Source organism: Jatropha curcas, chromosome 6 (assembly GCF_041381405.1).
Source record: "Jatropha curcas cultivar XTBG-Jc1 chromosome 6, XTBG_Jcur_1.0, whole genome shotgun sequence".
Lineage (NCBI taxonomy): Eukaryota > Viridiplantae > Streptophyta > Magnoliopsida > Malpighiales > Euphorbiaceae > Jatropha > Jatropha curcas.
Window position 1 is genome coordinate 29,469,796 of NC_143156.1, and position 19,548 is coordinate 29,489,343.

Consider the following 19,548-nt stretch of genomic DNA (forward strand, 5'->3'; position numbering starts at 1 on the left):
CTGTTGATACGTGTCATTATTTATTTATTTCAGGCATTTTATCAAACACTCAATTGGTAAGTTCTTCTAAGGTCAATTTTGAAAGCTAAAATTGCATTAATTATGGATGTGACTAATTGGATTCATCTGAGTCTCAGCTGTTTTAACTGTATCCTAAATACGCAAGTTGATAGCTCCATCAAAATGCATATCCAGTGGAAATATATTAAAAACTGAACTATATTTGTTCTAGATAATTCCATTTTGAAACTGAATCCTACAAAAGAAAAGTACAAGAAGTAAAACTTGCCAATGAAATTGGAAAATTTTGTGCATTCAATTACAAAAACCTCTTCCCATCCATTAGCTTTTTGTCTTTTTAAAACTTCAAATTAAGTCATTGATGTTCTTCTGTTTCATTGTTTGGTAGCTCTGGCTCTGTCTCTTCTGATCTACCATTCTGCTGTCCTTCACTTTCCCAGTGTTGATAATCCTCCATACTACCATGGCTTAGAGACAAAGCTTGCTCCAGATTAGCTACGACACTTGTTATGTTTGGCCTGTTATTCCCTTCTGAATGTACACAATGAAGTGCAGTATACGCCATCATTTCTACTGCCTCTAGTTCATTAGCAGGTTCTGGCGGATCCATCCTATGATCCAAAACCTTGACCAATTCATTGGCCAAAATTTTAGGCACTACAAAATCCACTAGACCTTTTGATATATCTCCATTATCATCGTCCTTAAATATAGCTTTCTTGCCTGTCAAAAGTTCTAGTAACACCACACCAAGAGAATATATGTCACTTTTTGCAGTTAATACATTTCCACTGTAGTACTCAGGATCTGTGCATCCAACCTTCCCTGGTGCCTTCTTTGGCCTGCTACCGCAGTTACTTTCAGGACCCATTAATGAAAACCGAAAATTAGAAACTCTTACTGTCCAATTGTCGTCAAGTAAAATGTTACAAGACTTGATGTTTCCATGAATTATTGGTGGTACCGCATAATTGTGCAGATATTCAATCCCTCTAGCAGCTTCTAATGCAATCTTGATCCTCATTTTCCAAAACTTGAATACAAGACTATTCTTCTCAATATTGTTTTTGCCATGCAAATTGCTAGATACAGATCCATTTTTAAAGTAGTCATAAACTAAAAGCATTTCATTCTCTTCTTCACAATATCCGACAAGCCTGAGCAAATGTTTGTGATGAAGCCTTGACAAGAATGTCAATTCAGATTCAAAAGCATTTAGTTCCTCTTCAAATTTGTTCCTCTGAAAGTCTTCTCTCTTGATCACCACTTCACGACCATCTGATAGTTTTCCTTTATAAATATCATCAATACACGCTTCTCCAATCTTGTTCTGCAATGAGAAATTATTGGTGGCAGTAACAAGCTCAAGTAGAGAAAATTCCTCTGCTGTATTCAATCTCCTTACAATTGGGGTTGCATTCAGATTCTTTTGTGCATAAAAATTTCCAGAAAGTCTAGAATATAATAGACAAAAGGCAAAGATTATAGGCCAAATGGACACTTTGATTGGATTATCAGAATGCCTACACAACAAGGCATATGTTATTGTTGCAAAAACGCATTGAAAGATAGAACAAACTAATCCTGTAATATCAGGAAATGTTCCAAAAGGCTTTGAATTAGGATATGGGCAATAAAACCAAGGTATTAACCCTCTCTTCATCAATTTAACTCTTTCTTTTCTACCCTTGTAAGCAAGATCAATGATTGAAATGATCAAGACTGTGAAAGAAATTAACATGCTAAGTAATGCATATTGGGGCTTACGCGCAGAAGATAACTGGTCCAAAACAGCTGATGGAAGCTCCAAGATGAAGTTTGCAATGAGGACTATGCGCTCCGTAATCGCAACCTGTTTGGAAGCAGAATAACAATTAGTTACTATTCAATAATTCTGTCCAAAACATTGTTGTTGTTGTTGTGTTTTGTTGGATTAAACCTTATTGTCAAAGCGATTCGCCATGTTGTTTGCCTTCTCACTGCCATTATCTTCTTGGTTGACATCTATGTGGAGAGATTCAGACATAACTCTCTGCTAGGATTGTTAATCTCCTGTACGGACCAAACCCAAAAAATGTTTATTAGTTTTTGTTTTCAATAATACTAATAGAGGGAAATATAGAAACAAAGACTAGAATAGGAAAGAAACAAGCAGTCATATGCTCCAAATATAAATTACAGTGAAAAGGATTTGCATGAAAGCTGGCTAGACTTAGCATATACAGTATTCGATATAATATACTTATATACTTCCACACATTAAAATTTTTTTATTCTGTTGTATCTTTATCTCCTAGAAATATTCAAGCAGCTTATCTTTTTTTTTTTTAACCTGTTGCTGTTGTTGTTTCTTTCGTGCATTTTGTCAAACACTAGGCTTGTGAATCATTCAAGAGCAGATTTTGAAAGCTAAAATTGCACTATGTATGCATGTGAAAAGTTGCATTTACCCCCGTCTGATCATTTTAATTGTATCCTAAGGATGCAAGTTTATAGCTCCGATGAAGATTATCTTTTTCATATTTTTCACAGAATTAGCTGCAATATTCTATAAAAATACCCGAGTCTGATCATTTTAATCGTATCCTAAAAATTCATATTAGGACTGAATCAAAAATAAATTCTGAAACTTAATCCCAGAAATTTATGTTAGAGTAAATAATATTAATGCTGCACAAAAAAAAAAAAAAAATCATGCAATCACAAATTCACAATTGTTGTTCAAGCAGGCACTACCATTTAAACAATAATTGTTAGTTTAGAGCTCCATCCAGCCATACTAGTTGATATAGTAGATGTTATATGTTGTAGCAATAGAAGTTATGCGAGGAGTGAGAGGTTTCGAATTATTTAAGGAGTGGTTTAGTTGGTCTTCTCACTTATGTGAAGAGTGAGAAGTTTCGAATTTGAAATCTTTCGACTACAGTTGTTTTCACCAATTTACTTTTATTTACATACATTGAAATTTGAGTTTTTTTAACGCCTTATTTTGAATAAATGAATTTCTCAAAATTTTAAATGAATTTTACAAATTTAAACAAAGCAAAGCTTTACAACAAAACAAAACTCTCCATGCTGATAGCTTTCTAAAATTATTAAGTGAATACTATTTTAACTTTGTCACCAACCTTCAATTATTTTATATTGAGACAAAATCAATGCTTTGATATTTTTTTAATCTCGTCTTATTTTTCGCTTTCCCCTGACCCTCCACTCTTCGAGAGAAAATATTCCATGAGTTGTTATTTCGCATTTTGACAAGTGGGACATGACAAAGAAAGCTACCATTAAAGCTTTTTGAAGCTCCAAGGGATAGAAAATTATTTATGTGATCCAACTAATGTCTTTATTGTTTTGTTCAGGCATGCATTTTATCAAAAGATTTACTGGTAAGTTAATAAAATTACTTCAAAAAATTAACTTGAAATAGTTTGTTTCTTTGAAGCATTTTATCAAACATTTTACTTGCAAATCCCTGTGAAGTCGATTTTGAAAGCTAAATTTTATAGGAAACTGCAACGGGAATGCCTTAACATTGTTTAAGAAGAGAAATACATTAAGTTGAAACATCCTCCTTATCAACTACAATATGTTTTTCTTCAAAAAAAAGAAAAACTACAATTTGTTTCTTCATCCAATGAAATTTATATTTGTGGCCTTCTATCAATAATCTTTGCAAATCTTGGCATAGAATAACAATATGAGAGAGCTTGCTCCAAATTAGCAACAATGTTAGTCATAGTTGGCGTATCTATCCCTTTGGAATTCACACATCGAAGTGCAGTCTTGAACACCAACTCCACCGCGTCTTTATCATCAAGCACTGGCCGGGCAACCCTAGGATCTAAAACCTGATCCAAAACCTCATTCAAAACCTCATTATTAAGTGCGTCTGTGTCATCAAGCACTGGCCGGGCAATCCTACGAGCTATAACCTCACGGGACTTAATAATATTGTTTATAAAATACACAAGTTCTCGTACCTTTTCTGATTCATAATCATCTTGAAATTTAGCTGTTCTTCCGGTCAATAGTTCTAATAATACCACACCAAAGCTATAGACATCCGTGTCTGTGGTTAGTACATTTGAATCATAACCAATAAAACCATAATAGCTTTGAGAGTCACGATCCATCAATGACAATCCAAAATCAGAAACTCTTGCTTTCCAGTTTAAATCGAGCAAAATATTAGAAGATCTGATATCTCCGTGAATTATCGGTGGGTCTGCACATTTGTGAAGATACTCGATTCCTCTAGCAGCATCTAATGCAATCTTTATCCTCATTTTCCAAAAATTGAACTCACTACTATTCTTTTCATGTAAATGGAAGGACAAACTGCTGTTATTCATATACTCATAAACTAAAAGTCTCTCGCCGCTGTCTACACAATATCCAACAAGCCCAACCAAATTCTCATGGCAAAGTCTTGACAAAACCGCTAATTTAGATTTAAATCCGTTCTCGTCCTCTTGAAACCTGCTACTATATCCATTCTCGTCCTCTTGAAACCAGCTACTATTTGCCCCAGTGTTCCCTCTTTTAATTGCAACTTCACGACCATCATCTAATTTGCCTCTATAAACAACACCAAAGCTTCCTGCACCAATCTCGTTATCTGGTGAGAAGTTATTGGTGGCAGCATTTAGCTTGGCCAGAGTAAAGGTTGTCTGTGGGATAGGCTGGCTTAAAAGTGGGGTTGACTCGGTATTCTGTGGAGATGGGATTGAGTCATTACTCAGTGGTGGTGGTTGGATTGACTCATTACTCAGTGATGGTGGTGGGATTGACTGAGTATGTGGGATGGGCCGCCTTGTCAGCGGTAAGACACTTGGCCGTCTATGGGAAAGATTGGCTGTTGCTGAGAAATTACAATACAATCCAACAAAGGCAAAAACAGTAGGCCAGACATTTATCCTGATAGGATCATCAACATGTCTAGACAAATAGCTAAAATATGCTATTGATGTAATAATACATTCAGCTATACCACAAATGAATTCAATATCAGCAGATGTTCTTGGTAAACACCTCCATCTCAATGCAACTCGTCCTTGTCGACGCTCGCGAACAAGGAAAATGATTGAAATGATGAAGGCTATGTAAGATAGTACTATATTAAGCAATCCATACACAGGGTGTTCCGAGGAAGATAGCTGACCAAAAACAACAGAAGGAAACTTGAAGATGAAGTTCGCGACGAGGAAATATTGCTCCAGAGTAATAGCCTGTTGGAAAATACCAATGTACATATATATTAGATGCTGACAGAAACACGCGCGCGCACATATATGTAAAACTGATAAAATGTATACGTATTTACTTTACCTTCCAATTGAAATTATGGCCAATTTCATCGTCAATTTCATCTTCAACAGGTATGGACTCGGATTCAGGCCTGTGACTACTCACTCTGTTTACTATCTGTCTCATCATCTCGCAGGAGAACAACAATACCATAAGCAGTTCTCATTCCTCAGTGCTTATAAAGAGTAGTACACAGAGAAAAACAAACCAGCAAACCTAGTGGTTATATTATATTATAACTTTATGTAAATGTGAAAACATGAATACATGTTTCCTACATATTTGAATTAGCATATAAAAAAATAAAAAGCAACAAACTTAAGTGGGTACGTTATGACTCTCTCTCTCTCTCTCTCTCTCTCTCTCCCCGTGTGGACCAATTGGGACATGAAGAAGAGTAAAAAATAAAAAAAAATGACCAAAATTTAAAGTATAGTCAAGGTAAAAGCATATTCAACCATTCTACTAATTTTATTATCGACAGAATTTGGTGTCAGATATTGGACAAAAGCGTCATATTTGACTATAGAAGCTTCTCCGGATACGAAATTATTGATGGGATAGGCGTGGTGGTTGAATCAAATTCTTGTCTTCGTTATTTCTTTCAGGCATTTTGTCAAACGCTTATACTGCTGATTATACTTAAATATTGTTCCTGTAGCACAAACTATACATTATATTGCGTTGATCAGAATTAAGTGGTTGAAAGGAGTTTTTATACAGTAAAAAAAAACCCGTGATTCGAGTAGAATGTTTATCTGTAATCGCAAATCAATAATAAAAGAATAATCGTGAAAGGTTTTTTTTTTTTTTTTTTAACGGAACAGTTAACATAATTGACGATTAATACTGCGGACAGCGAACTATTTCAAGCAATCAGATAATATAATAAATATACAAATTAACAATGATTCTACAATAATCCTTATCACAACATAATAATAATTCTTCTTCTTCTTCATTATCATCCTCTCATAATCTTTTACTTTTTCAACTTTTGTAATTCTAGTACAAACTTCTAAGCTTTTGTAATTCTAATGCAAATTTTTTAAATCTGTCAAATTAAAGTCCAGAAAGGTATATTTGCATGATATCTTTTCATGAAAAAGCCATTAGCTTTTCTTTTCCTTGATTTTTTGATGTAAAAAGCATGAATGTTATTCTTTTTGAAAGGGAAAAAATTAATCTATTATTTAGCATGAAGAGTTGAAATCATGAATTTTCTTTACTTAATCTATTTATTGTTATACATATACACACATAAAACAAAAAAATAATTAAAAAAAATGGAAATAACCCATACAGCTAAATATGAAAAAGAGTGAGATATTGGAGAATAATTAATTAGTATGAAATATTAATTGCTACAAATTACATAACTGTTCATAGCATATTTTAATCAGTAATGGGTTACTCAAAATTGCTGCAAGCTTCTATGTCTTCAATGGGGTGACTCTGCTTTTGGGATCAAAGCTAATAGGTCAAAGAAAATTCCTTTTTCTTATTTATATTTTGATTATATCTTTTTAATTAATTAGCTAGTTTATTTTTTCAAAAAAAAAATTTGATTTTTTAAAATTATTTTGCTTTTTTCAGATTATTTTGCTTTTGTGTGAATTATGGACGAATGATGATACAAAAAACTAGCAAACTGAAAATGATTAAGCCAGGAGAGTGTGGACTTTTGTTATGTATAATTTATCGACTATTAGAGATGTTAATTATATAGAAAATGTGTTTACCAATCCCACATTTACCAAAATATAGTGTGGATTGGTAAACACATTTCATATTTGACCATTAGAAGCTTCGTGGTTCAATCCAACTAGTGTCTACAATATTAATAAGAGATTTTTATTCAGTAAAACTGTGATTTCATGTAAAATAATTATATGTAATGATTTGTTTTTATTGATTGACAAGTTCAATAGATCAAAATAACATTGCAATCTTAATAAACTCGTGTGACCTCCAATCTTTATATATATGAGAATACTAATTAGATCACGTCTAGTTGACAATAATAAAAAAATAATTAGAAAATGTTTCTTTTAATGTTAGTTTACGTCTATTAGAATAACTCACAACTAAACCTACTAGACTAAACCATCGAATAACAAAAATATAAATTAATAATAACTAATCCGAATGAAGTAGTTCAGCAATAAAAAGCACTTTACGATGTTGATCACAATGACTTAAGTTATGAATTCGATTTTTTGCAATGCAAATTCCTCCCAGACCGACCATTTTGCTCTCGAGGGCGAGAGCAAAGATTAGTAAGTTATTAAATATACATAGGTCCTAATACCTTGTGCAAGTATAAAAAAAAAATTATCAATAACTTTTTTTTAAAACAAAATTAACATTACCTTATCACAAAATAATAATTCTTCTTCTTCATTATCCTTATCTACATAATCTTTTAGTTTTAAACTTTTGTAATTCTAATACAAAATTTTAAATTTTATACATTTTTATTTTATTTTTTTAATTTTAGTGATTTTATGTGATATTTTTTAGGAAATTTACAACTGTTACAAATTTGATTTCTAGAGAAATTTATAACCCTATCCCACCTAAACCCAACTCAACTCAACTCAACCCGCTTCGCGTTACTTCCCAAAATTCCAAAAATGTCCTCCGCCAACGACCAGCCACCTTTCTCCGACTCAGATTCCGATTCCGATTACTCACACGTCGAATCCCACCGCCACGCAGACTACTCAAACTCCATTTTCAAATCTTACTTCGAGCACACCAAAAGCCAATTACAATCCGCTACCTCATCACCAACCCCTCACGACCTCTCCAAGATCCAATCATTTCTCACATCTTCCTCATCCGGCGCTTTATCTTGTCTCATATGCCTCGAACGGATCAAACCTTCCGATCCCACTTGGTCCTGCACTTCCCTCTGTTACGCCGTTTTCCACCTCCATTGCATCCAGTCCTGGGCCCGACAAGCCTCCGATCTCTCCGCCTACCGTGCATCCACGCGCCTCCCTATCTCGGCGGAAAAAGCGGCGGAAACTTCGACCTGGAATTGTCCTAAATGCAGATCAGAATACAGCAAGTCTCAAATCCCTAAAAATTACTTCTGTTTTTGCGGTAAACTCGAGAATCCTCCGAGTGATAACCCGTGGATTTTGCCACATTCATGTGGTGAAATCTGTGAACGTCCATTGAAGAATAATTGTGGCCATTTCTGCTTGTTGCTTTGCCACCCTGGGCCGTGCCCTTCTTGCCCTAAGCTTGTGAAAGCTAAGTGTTTTTGTGGAAAAATTGAAGATGTTAGACGTTGTGGATTCAAATCGTTTTCCTGTAACAATTTCTGTAACAAATTATTAGATTGTAAGATTCATAGGTGTAAAGAGATATGCCATGAAGGAGATTGTCCTCCGTGTCACTCTCGTAGCGTTTACGGATGCCATTGTGGAAGGAAGAAGGAGGAGAGGGAGTGTTGTGAGAGGGAATTTCAATGTGATAATCCTTGCGAGAAATTGTTGGGATGTGGGAAACATGTTTGTGAAAGAGGTTGTCATTCAGGGGAGTGTGGACAGTGTCCTCTGCAAGGGAAGAGGACCTGTCCTTGTGGTAAGAGAGTGTATGAAGGAAGGCCTTGTGATGTTGCTGTTCCGCTTTGTGGTGGTACTTGTGATAAGATGTTGAGCTGTGGTTTGCATAGGTGCCATGAAAGATGTCATCGAGGACAATGTATTGAAACTTGCAGACTTGTGGTGACCAAATCATGCCGGTGTGGGGGCTTGAAGAAAGAGGTAAGTACACAGTTTGGGCTATTTAATGACTGCATTTCCAACGCTACATTTTGTTTGTATTGATGAATTGCAATACAAATACCAATTGCTTTGTGTTATGTGATGTGTTATTTACTAATTTACTTTTGCTGTATCTGCTATATTCATTATGAGTTTCAAATGAAACAATATCATTAAGGTCATATTGGAATGAAGATTTCATTACTTGTCTCTTTTACCGATTTTACTTTTACAAGTTCAAATTGGGAAGGTTTAACTGAATTTAGATTAGGTTCCTTGCTATCAAGATTTGATCTGTGAGAGAAAGTGTCAGAGAATGAGAGATTGTGGACGTCATGCTTGTAAACGACGCTGCTGTGATGGGGACTGCCCACCATGTGGAGAGGTGTGTTTCATAAAACCTACTTACATATGCTATTTGTATTTGTTATGAAGAGAACTGTAGTAAGTGTTTGGAATTTCAGATTTGTGGGAAGAGGCTTCGATGCAAGAATCACAAATGTCCAGCGCCATGCCATCGGTATGTTTTTGCTTGCATTAGCTAAATATATGAGGTTGACTTTGAGTTCATTAGGTATAATGAGTTCAGATTTGCAGCATCATCTGGCAGTTTATGTATCAGTCTCATTTAGCTATTAAGAAGTTGTGACTTATGAATAATATTTAATATCTACACTGCACAATATCTTGATTAGTTAATCTTGTTCTTGTAGAGGTGCCTGTGCTCCTTGCCCTCTAATGGTTACAATCTCATGTGCATGTGGTGAGACACACTTTGAGGTAAGTTTTTGCTTTGACAAGTGGGTATAGATACAGGTCTAGTGCAATTCTAAATCCGAAGACTTTGTTCTGCAACCAGATTCTTTACATTTTAGTGTATCAACAGGAGTCTTAGTAAAATGATGATAAGCCTACCCTAAAATATTTTGTACTTATTCAGCAATATTTTCTTTTATTGTCAATACTTTTCCCAGCACTTGTGTACAGAATGTATCTATTAGCTAATACTTATTTGTGTGATTAATATTTGTCATGGATGTTCTGTTAGGTTCCCTGCGGTACTGAGATGGACCAAAAACCTCCTAAATGTCGTAAATTCTGTGGCGTACCTCCCTTATGCAGGCATAGATCGATTTGCAAGGTAGAAATGTAGCTATATGCCTATTATATCTCGTACATGGTCTCCAATATGGATTGACATATGTTTCCAACTGAAGCTTTTTAAATGTTCCAGTTATTTAACCGGAATGCATATTAATTGGACTAATAATTAGTTCTGTAGCGTTTCAAATATATGTACACGTACACACACACACACACACACACAGAGATTTCCCTGTATGGGGCTACCCACGTGTACATGCGTGTGCACACACACAAAGACAGATATCTGTCCCATGAATACATTGATATAGTGTTTTGAGTTTTATCTCATCTCTATATCCACATTGTGAACTGTGGAAACTTACCTTTGAACCTGAATTGCATTTGACAGAAGTTGAACCACTGGTTATGCAGTAAGCTGTAATTGTCCTCTTTTAGTTTTCTGTTTCCTTTGTCTGAATTCTGAGTCTCTTTAATTCTTCATGCATCTCATATTTAGGCATGATATCTGGTTACCATTCGTTATGCCATATTTGACAACTTGGGTTTTAAGCAATTTTAATTTTGTTTTACCCAGCCACACAGATGCCATTATGGAGCATGCCCTCCTTGTCGGTTACCTTGTGAAGAAGAATATCCATGTGGCCATAAATGCAATCTAAGGTTTGAAGTACATTTAATTAGTGAACATGTTTTCAAGATTTTCATTGGCAGGCTAGTTTTACATATAACTCTTTAAATTCTTTTTTTCATGGTTCAGATGTCATGGTCCAAGACCCCCTCCAAATCCAGATTTCACTTTGAAAACAAAGAAAAAGAAACTAAATCATCAGAGTGAATGTACTCCAGGATCTCCCTGTCCTCCTTGTCCAGAGCTTGTTTGGAGGTCTTGTGTTGGGCAGCATCTTGGAGCGGACAGAATGGTTGGCGTCCTTTATTCTTTTGTTATTAACTCTTTAATTATTCTTATTGGAAGCAGTTTATTAGTCCCTATTACTATCTATTTGATTTGGATTTATATACAAAATTAGCTGCTCCTTATTTCAGATGGTCTGCTCGAATAGAACATTGTTTTCCTGTGATAATTTATGTGGGAATCCTCTGCCTTGTGGGAACCACTATTGTACAAAAACTTGCCATGCCTTGAAGAGCCAGTCCTCCAAACCGTTGACTCAATATTACAGTGAGCCTTGTGAAGAGTGTCATCTTCCTTGTGAAAAGGTTTTAACCTCCTACTGTTTTTCACTTCTGATTTATTTTTTTGTTTCTTTGTTGGCATGATCCCTTTCTCAATTAATATTTTAATAGCGAGTTTGGGGCCTGCTGTTAACAGTATGTCCTGGTTATTTTTCTTAGTTTGCCCAAGATATTTCACCTCTGCATAATAATTTGGCATTGAAATTTGTAAGTTTGGTTAATATTCTTCTGTATACATGCAGGAGAGGAAACCCACTTGTCCACATCCCTGCCCTCTTCCATGTCATACTGGGGAGTGCCCCCCTTGCAAAGTGCTTGTGAAACGATCTTGTCACTGTGGTTCAATGGTCCATGTTTTTGAGTGCATATACTATAACAGCTTATCAGAAAAGGATCAAATGGCTGCCCGATCATGTGGTGGATTCTGCCATAGGTAATATACATGGATTCTTCTTCTGCTTCTGGCTGGATTGTTTCAATGCTCTTTGACAACTTGAGAAACCCTTTCTTTCTTTTTCTTCTTCTTGTTATATTCTCTTTCTTATTTGTGTAACTTCAATCTGAGCTCTTCCATTTACTCATCTCTTTGCATCTTATATCTGAGAAGGCAAATCAATAGTGGGTCATGAATTGATTGGGCTGTGAACCTCCCAGGTCTGCTTGCATATGTCTGTTATTTGCCTAGTTATTTGTGTCCTGCATGAGATTTTATCTTCAATCCATCTTACTGGGGCTTAAAAAAAGTTGACTGTAAAATTGTAAGGCAGTTGCTGAATTTTATTAGTAGGTACTTGTTTATGGTCCTGTTTTGGTGTTCAATTACTCTAGCTTGGTCTGTCGAAAGTAAAAAAAGATTCCTTTTTGATATCTTCCAATTTGTCCAGTAATCTGGCGACTTGGACAATGTGGAAATCACTAGTTCTTGGCTAATTTTTAAAGTGATCGTAGGTGTAAATTTGAGAAACTAATTTCTATGGGGATCATTTATTTGTTTTGGATGATATCTAGTTTCTTAATAATTTTAAGATTTGTTCGTATTGGCTTTAGATTTCTTGTTAGAATGAATTATTGTTGAAGCTTTAGAATTGATAAGTCAATAATGCAGGAAGTTGCCCAATTGTACACATTTGTGCCCAGACAACTGTCATCCTGGTCAATGCCTGTCATCTGATAAGTGCAGCAAAAAGGTAATTATTTCAATTGGATCATCATTGGCTTCTTAAGCCTTTTAAAATGTCATCTTTTTTTGGTATACACATGGTGCACTGATGTGTTTTTCTTTTCTTTCTTTTTCATACCTCCTACTTGTTAACTCTGTTTGCCATGGAAACTGTTATTTTTACAAGGTTACTGTGCGTTGTCAATGCCAAACACTGAAAAAAGAGTGGCCATGTCATGATGTTCAAGCAGCTTACCGCAATTCAGGTCGTGATCCTAAAGATGTGTCAAAAACTCAATTTGGACTTGGACTTCTTGCTTGTAATGCAGATTGCAAAAGTAAATTAAAGGTTGTAGATCACGAATTGCATCTGCGCAAATCCAGAGATTTGGAGGTATACTTTACTTGAAATTTAGTTTTTTGTATTTTGCTGTGAAATTCAATTTCTTTAGCCTTTAGCTTTTGCTTAAGTTTGTTTAGAGTGACCTTTTTGTTCTGAAATCTGATACTTCACTATGCTAATTAATGAAGAAAAAGGAGACTGATACTGAAAAGCACGTACCAAAGCGTAGAAAACGACGTGAACGGGTCCAAGAAGCAAATCAGATCTCAAGACTTCAGGTATCACTTCTGCCGCTGCAAAAGCAAGTAGTTATAAATTCTTCCTTATTTTTCTCATGATATCCATTCTTTTGGACAGAAATTTGTTGCTACCATGAGGTGGCTTCTTCTACTATTCACCCTATTGGTGACTCTTGTAGCAGTTACATATTTTGGTTACAAGGGACTCTTGTGGCTCTCTGACTGGATGAATGAAGTGGAAGAACAAAGACAAAAGAGAAGGTACCCGCGACTTTAATCATTCTCAATCTGGCCCGTAGGTCTTCATAGAAACTTTACACATTTAAAAGTTAACACATCAAAATTAAAATTTGATAGTTATTTAGGGCTCAGCAAAATTCTTTTTCCAGCGAGCAAAATACTTCTTATCCACCATCTATCATGGGTATGAAAGTTTACAGCTAATGTTCGGTAGTATTCCCCCATTTGTACCAGAGCAGGGAGTATTTGGAATAATTTTATAGAGAATATTATGTACAAAAGTGAACAATTTTGTAACTATTATATTAACTTATGCATAATAATGAAAGCTGTTAGTAATTCTCTTTGATAGCTAGAAAAGATGGTTCGTTATGACTAATGGTATTGGTAAAAGGTCAAGTCAAGCACATGTGAAGAGTTGTTAAGTAATTAATTATTAGTAATTGATTTGATTTGAAGAATTTTCTTGTTGATTATGAGCCCTAATCACCTAAGAAGAAGAAAACAAGGGCTTGCATTGCTGTTGAGCTCTCTATTTTTTTTTTTTCCAGGAAAGTCAAGACTGCCCTTTAAGTGTATTTTGCACTTAATAATAAATAAATTGAAAAGGGTATAGCAGTCTCTCGCAAACTTGTCTATTTACACTTCTGAGCCATTGGCACATGTTTGACTTGGTCACCTACACCGTTTACTTTTTCCACTACATTTTCTCTTGTTTTGTTGAAAGGTAAACAATACCTGAATAGCAGACAAAGGTGGCTCAGAATCTGAGTCAATGGCGTAGATTCTGTGATTATTAGTTGCGGATTTTATCTGCTGATGATCTCAAAGATTCTTAGGGTTAGTTGAAAGAGGAAAACTGAATTGTAATGTGGGATTTTTTGCCTCGCTCACACACACACACACACACACTATATATATATATATATATATATATATATATATATATATATATATTTTTTTTTTTTTTTTTTTTTTTTTTTTTTTCAGGCATTATACATGTGGTGTATTAGATTATGGAGAGAATCAAATTATGAGATTGAGAAGGAACTAGGTAGTCTAATTTGAGATAATGATATATATCTAACAAGCTGGTTCAGTGTATTCTTACATACAATATTTTGCTTACAAGTATTCAATCATTAAGTTATTAATCCATATTTGTACCCTAAAAATATGATATTTATTTTTAATAAAAGATATGGTATTTTATACTAATTTATTATTGAAGAAATAATTTTAATTTTTTAGTCAAACCCAAATGCCTGTTTTCTCCTTATCTACATTGTACCATGCATAGTGTGTTGAACTCAAATTCAAGAATCAAGATGGATGACTATTTATTGTATTCTTACCCAATAAGAAAATTAATTTCAGAAAACACTATTTGCAAATCAAATTGGAGCAATGTCAGATCAGAAACAGAAAGCATGTACATGAAAAATGGATTGACAAGAAATAAACCAGTCTTAAATTTATTTTATGCAAAGATTTACTATTTCTGAATCAATATCTAATTATAAGAACAATATATATAGGTCAACATAAATAAATGTAGGCTTTTATAACTCATTCTTGTATGAGTATGAACTGTCAATATATCCTTTTATTGCATATTATTTATTAATAGAGTAAAAGCTAAAAATAAATGTTCACACATTTTTAAACCAAGCTCTAAATAAATGTGAACAAAGAAAGAGGATTGGAGGAGGAGGCGGAGGAGGAGGTGGTGGGAATGGGAGTGGTTCACCGGCCACCACCAATGAGACGTACCACCTCTTGTCTTCCACAACATTTAATTCCAGTAAATGCATAATTACGTTGTATCAATTAGCTATAGCCCACACATTTAATGTTTATATAAATTTAGAGGCACCGCCTGATTAAATTTCAAGAAACTTGTGCTTAGAATTTATGCACACTAAGAGCTTCAAGTCCAAGCATATGATGCAAAATGTGTTCAATCTTGGCTGTACACGTGTTAAATATTTTAAGACGTAGCTACCGAACCCAATCCACAGCGCAATTCTATTGACTGCTTTTTCCCCCATGGAATTGTCAAAGTCAAATCACATCTAATCTATACTTCCATATTATAACGCCATCCAAATGTCTTTTTTTTTTTTTTGCTAATGTGGAATTGCAATTATCTTCTAATTTATTATAATTAAATATATTATTAGTAACATAAATAATATAATTAAAAATATTGTTAGCGCCAACATTATATTAAAAATGTCTTTAATTATATTATATTATATTCAATTATGATCTGCTAATTATAATGAGATTATATTATTCATCAAGGTGATACTTTGAGATTCAAAAGTTTAAGGTTCGATCATACGTGTACTATGTATTCCTTTCTTTTTCGGCAGTGGGCGTATAAATCCATTGTATATAGTAACTTATAAAAAAAATATATATTGTTGATGAAGAAGTAGGCAGCATCAGATGGGACCTTTTTATTTATTTATTTATTTATGGTAGGGCCATTTTCGGAAGTTTCTTAGCAAAAGTTTATTCTGAGTATTTTTTGGTTCCAAAATTGATGTTGAAAGTCAAACACTTCGTGTAATTTGGTGCACTTAAGTCACATATGACCTTCAACTAAAAGACTACTATATAATTTGTTTTTTGGTTCACTTTTATTTTGTGTCCTCTTCTTAACATCAAATCACCAACTCCTCTTTACAAGCTATCTAATTTTCTAAAAAAGAAATTTACCATTCTATTTTCACTATATATATACATTTTTTTTAATATATAATATAAAAATTTAGTAAAAACACAACGAACATCTTTATGAGAATAAAAATCATGTAACAATTATCATTTGCTGTCAGTGTTCATAATAAAATCCTACTCTACAGCTCAATGTTAGATTTTCCTACTAAATTCAGCAAAAAAGAAAAGGAAAGAAAATCCTAATTCTTTACACCAATTCCAAAAGTATATCAAATAAATAATCTAAAAAAATTATAAAAATCGATTTTTTTTTTTTTTTTTTTCCTTTTCATTCTGAAACAATTGAGATTGTACCACTAGAGATGCTGCCATGGCTACCATCACATAGAGACAATGCTCGCTCCAAATTAGCAACAATGTCAGCCATAGTTGGCCTATCTTTCCCTTCCAAATTTACACAATGAAGTGCAGTATAAGCCACTAACTCCATTGCCTCTGCTTCATTAAGCTCCGGCGGACCGACTCTGGGATCTAAAACCTTAACCAATTCACCAGACATAATTCTTGGCACTGCAAAATCCACAATACTTGTTGGCATGCCTCCATTATTGTCATCCCTGAATATAGCTCTTTTTCCTGTCAAAAGTTCGAGTAACACTACACCAAGGCCATAGACATCACTCTTTGATGTTAATACATTTAAACCGTAGTACTCAGGATCAATGTAACCAACTGTTCCTGCTGCCTTCATTGGCCTGTAATCACGTTCAGTTTCGGGACCCATTAATGACAATCCAAAATCAGAAACTCTTGCTATCCAATTTGAATCGAGCAATATATTAGAAGATTTGATGTCTCTGTGAATTATTGGCGGGACTGCATAATTGTGAAGATACTCAATTCCTCTAGCAGCATCTAATGCAATCTTGATCCTCATTTTCCAAGAATTGATCACACTACTATTCTTGTGAATATTGTTTTTGTCATGTAAATGATCATATAAAGCTCCATGCTTCATGTACTCATAAACTAAAAGTCTCTCATCTCCATCTTCACAATACCCAACGAGCCTAACTAAATGCTTATGGTGGAGCCTTGACAAGAATGCTAATTCAGATTCAAATGCACTCTCTTTCTCTTGAAACTTCTTTGTCTTTTGCCCTGTTTCCCCTCTTTTGATTGCAACCTCGCGACCATCTGCCAATTTTCCTTTATAGACAACTCCAAAGCTACCTGCACCAATTTTATTCTCAGGTGAGAAATCATTAGTAGCAGCAGCAAGCTCAGCCAGACTAAATTCTTCAGCCCTATCTGCGTGTTTCGATGAGGTTCCACTCCTTTGGCGCCTCATTGCTCTTGAGCTCTGGCGCCTAATAGTAGATGATCGTGAAAGGATGCCACTATTGTTTGATGTTGTGCCTCCATTAGAACCAGCTCTAGTTATTGTTGGTTGAACTGAATTATGCACTTTCTTTTTACCAAAACAAACTCCAGTCCATAAGCAATAAACAATTGTACAAATTCCAGCAAAAGCACCTACTGATCCAATAATGCAGAATACCAATAACCCAGTTGTCAATTTCTTTGAAGGAGAAGATGGCACAGGCAACATGGGAGGCGATGGAGGCAATGGCAATGCTGGGGGTGATAGTGATGGAGGCGGAAAGATTGAAAAATTCAAATTTGGAGGGTAACAAACATTCCCTGAACCATGACATAGTCTTGCTGAATCTGGATACATTCTACCTTCACAAGAAGATTGCACACAAGGCCCAGGAAGAATCTTCATAGACAATGGAAGAATTTGAACTCTGGAAGCGACATCCACATTAGGCCACCCTGGCCCCCAACAAATAATTGAAAAATTCCTTGTAGTCAATCCACAAATGAAATTAGACCCTGAAACAATAGACTCAAAAGAAACCCCAACAGTTCCATTAACAGAATACACACCTCCTCCTCCCCAACAAACCACTGATCCATTATCATTTCTAAGTGCACAGCTATAATTAGCCCCAAGAGCCAATTGTGAATATCTAATAGGAGAATTCGAAGGAACATTTAACTGACCAGAGCTATTATCCCCTCTACAAACCAAAAACCCAGTTGAATTCAATCCACAAACATGAGACCCACCAGCTGCAATATACACCATTGAAGTATTCCCAAATTGGGATTCAATTTCACTTGCAATTCGGTTACCACCCCAACATCTAATTCTTCTATTATTTATCAAAATCCCACAAGAAAACCCAAACCCAGATGAAATTGACTCAAATAGATCACCATCTGCTGGTTTTTGGTTACTAATATTACCCTCACCTCTCCAGCATTTAACAGTATTAGTGCCATTAGCACCAGCTGTATCATTTAAAATTGCACAAACCTGATTCCCACCAACCGCGAGATTTTGTAATAGAACAGTTCTGTTAAAGTAAACCCTTTGTGGCTCCGTGAAATTTAAAATATTACTTGTATTTGATTTATCCCAACAGAAGAAAGCGTAGCCGCCTGACCGGAGACCGCAAAGAAAGTTTTCACCACCAGAAATTGCAGAGAATGAGACGTTGGGTTGGATACTTATAATTTCACCACCAACATAACATGCTATACTCTGAGTAGACTGCTCCGCCACTATGCCACACACAGTGGCGGAGGTGGAGGAAGAGCTGACCGCGATGGTAGAACCGGAGCCCAAGGCATAGTTTGTCAATGGGAGAGAAAGAAAAAAAGCCAAAAATGCAAGGTAGAGGACGCTGGATTGGGAAAAGAGTGGTTTCGTCATCTATGAAAGTGAAGGTCTACGGTGGCCGGAGTGGTGGTGGTGGGTGGCTCCGGGCGGGTCTGCTTCATCCTCCAAGGAGAGAGGAAGAGAAATGAGAGTTCAGGTGTCAGTTTTAGAATTTAGAGAGAGAAAGAAAGAGTTAAAACTTAAAAGGAGTATAGAGAGAGAAAGAAAGAAAGTGTGAATTCGTTAGTTTCAGGTTTTGGAGGAGACTGTTGAAATTGTTAAAGGCTGTGTTTGGAAGGTTATTTAAATTGCCATAAATACCATTTATGTCAAGGGAAAGAAAGAGAATTGTTTTCTTTCCTATTATAATTTTTAAATATATTTTTCTTATTAATTTATTTTCTACATATGTAGTTTTTTGGTGAATTTAAAAAAAAATAAAAAAAATTAATTACAATTGGGATAATATTAATTAAAATTTTAAATTTGTTTAAAATATAAATTTACTTTTTGAATTATTAAAATGGATAGCATCATTTTTGAAATTTTTTTTGAATATTTTATATTATTGTTAGGGAAGTGTATAATATTTATATTATAAATAAATTAGTTATGGATGATGCATAGGTGATTTAAACAAATAGAAAAAAATGTAGCACATGGGCAATGGTTTAAAATATTTATAAACTTTTAGATTTCAAAAACCTTATGATATGATACCTAACAATACTAATTCA

The 19,548-nt window shown here is 34.7% G+C and overlaps 4 protein-coding genes across 4 annotated transcripts; 1 reads left to right on the forward strand and 3 right to left on the reverse strand.

Annotated features, from left to right (window-relative positions):
• Positions 1 to 203: 203 nt before the first annotated feature.
• Positions 204 to 2,255, reverse strand: LOC149495914 (putative serine/threonine-protein kinase-like protein CCR3). The gene is made up of 2 exons (XM_089722384.1): positions 1,961 to 2,255; positions 204 to 1,873 (listed from the first exon to the last, which is right to left on the reverse strand). The coding sequence occupies exons 1-2, from the start codon at positions 2,045 to 2,047 to the stop codon at positions 377 to 379; spliced, it is 1,584 nt and encodes a 527-aa protein (XP_089578510.1). The 5' UTR covers positions 2,048 to 2,255; the 3' UTR covers positions 204 to 376.
• A 1,291-nt stretch (positions 2,256 to 3,546) lies between these two features.
• On the reverse strand, positions 3,547 to 6,025 carry LOC105648824 (putative serine/threonine-protein kinase-like protein CCR3). Its single transcript, XM_089723477.1, has 2 exons — positions 5,353 to 6,025; positions 3,547 to 5,252 (listed from the first exon to the last, which is right to left on the reverse strand). Exons 1-2 carry the CDS (start codon positions 5,482 to 5,484, stop codon positions 3,666 to 3,668), a joined length of 1,719 nt encoding a protein of 572 aa, XP_089579603.1. The 5' UTR covers positions 5,485 to 6,025; the 3' UTR covers positions 3,547 to 3,665.
• A 1,877-nt stretch (positions 6,026 to 7,902) lies between these two features.
• On the forward strand, positions 7,903 to 13,752 carry NFXL2 (NF-X1-type zinc finger protein NFXL2). Its single transcript, XM_089723475.1, has 13 exons — positions 7,903 to 9,110; positions 9,382 to 9,495; positions 9,575 to 9,630; positions 9,824 to 9,890; positions 10,159 to 10,251; positions 10,792 to 10,877; positions 10,975 to 11,137; positions 11,262 to 11,435; positions 11,654 to 11,844; positions 12,517 to 12,598; positions 12,758 to 12,964; positions 13,102 to 13,191; positions 13,271 to 13,752. The coding sequence occupies exons 1-13, from the start codon at positions 7,968 to 7,970 to the stop codon at positions 13,427 to 13,429; spliced, it is 2,625 nt and encodes an 874-aa protein (XP_089579601.1). The 5' UTR covers positions 7,903 to 7,967; the 3' UTR covers positions 13,430 to 13,752.
• A 2,442-nt stretch (positions 13,753 to 16,194) lies between these two features.
• LOC105646183 (putative serine/threonine-protein kinase-like protein CCR3) lies at positions 16,195 to 19,090 on the reverse strand. The gene has a single exon (XM_089723476.1). It carries the CDS (start codon positions 18,863 to 18,865, stop codon positions 16,409 to 16,411), a length of 2,457 nt encoding a protein of 818 aa, XP_089579602.1. The 5' UTR covers positions 18,866 to 19,090; the 3' UTR covers positions 16,195 to 16,408.
• Positions 19,091 to 19,548: the final 458 nt, after the last annotated feature.

Bases quoted from the DNA above. Each gene is read 5' to 3' on its own strand.
- LOC105648824 (XM_089723477.1), bottom strand. From the start codon at position 5,484: ATGGTATTGTTGTTCTCCTGCGAGATGATGAGACAGATAGTAAACAGA. The intron at 5,253-5,352 runs GTAAAGTAAATA...ATTTTCCAACAG, and splicing joins GCCATAATTTCAATTGGAAG to GCTATTACTCTGGAGCAATA.
- LOC149495914 (XM_089722384.1), bottom strand. From the start codon at position 2,047: ATGTCTGAATCTCTCCACATAGATGTCAACCAAGAAGATAATGGCAGT. The intron at 1,874-1,960 runs GTTTAATCCAAC...GCTTCCAAACAG, and splicing joins CGAATCGCTTTGACAATAAG to GTTGCGATTACGGAGCGCAT.
- LOC105646183 (XM_089723476.1), bottom strand. From the start codon at position 18,865: ATGACGAAACCACTCTTTTCCCAATCCAGCGTCCTCTACCTTGCATTT.
- NFXL2 (XM_089723475.1), top strand. From the start codon at position 7,968: ATGTCCTCCGCCAACGACCAGCCACCTTTCTCCGACTCAGATTCCGAT. The intron at 9,496-9,574 runs GTGTGTTTCATA...TTGGAATTTCAG, and splicing joins ACTGCCCACCATGTGGAGAG to ATTTGTGGGAAGAGGCTTCG. The intron at 11,845-12,516 runs GTAATATACATG...TCAATAATGCAG, and splicing joins TGTGGTGGATTCTGCCATAG to GAAGTTGCCCAATTGTACAC.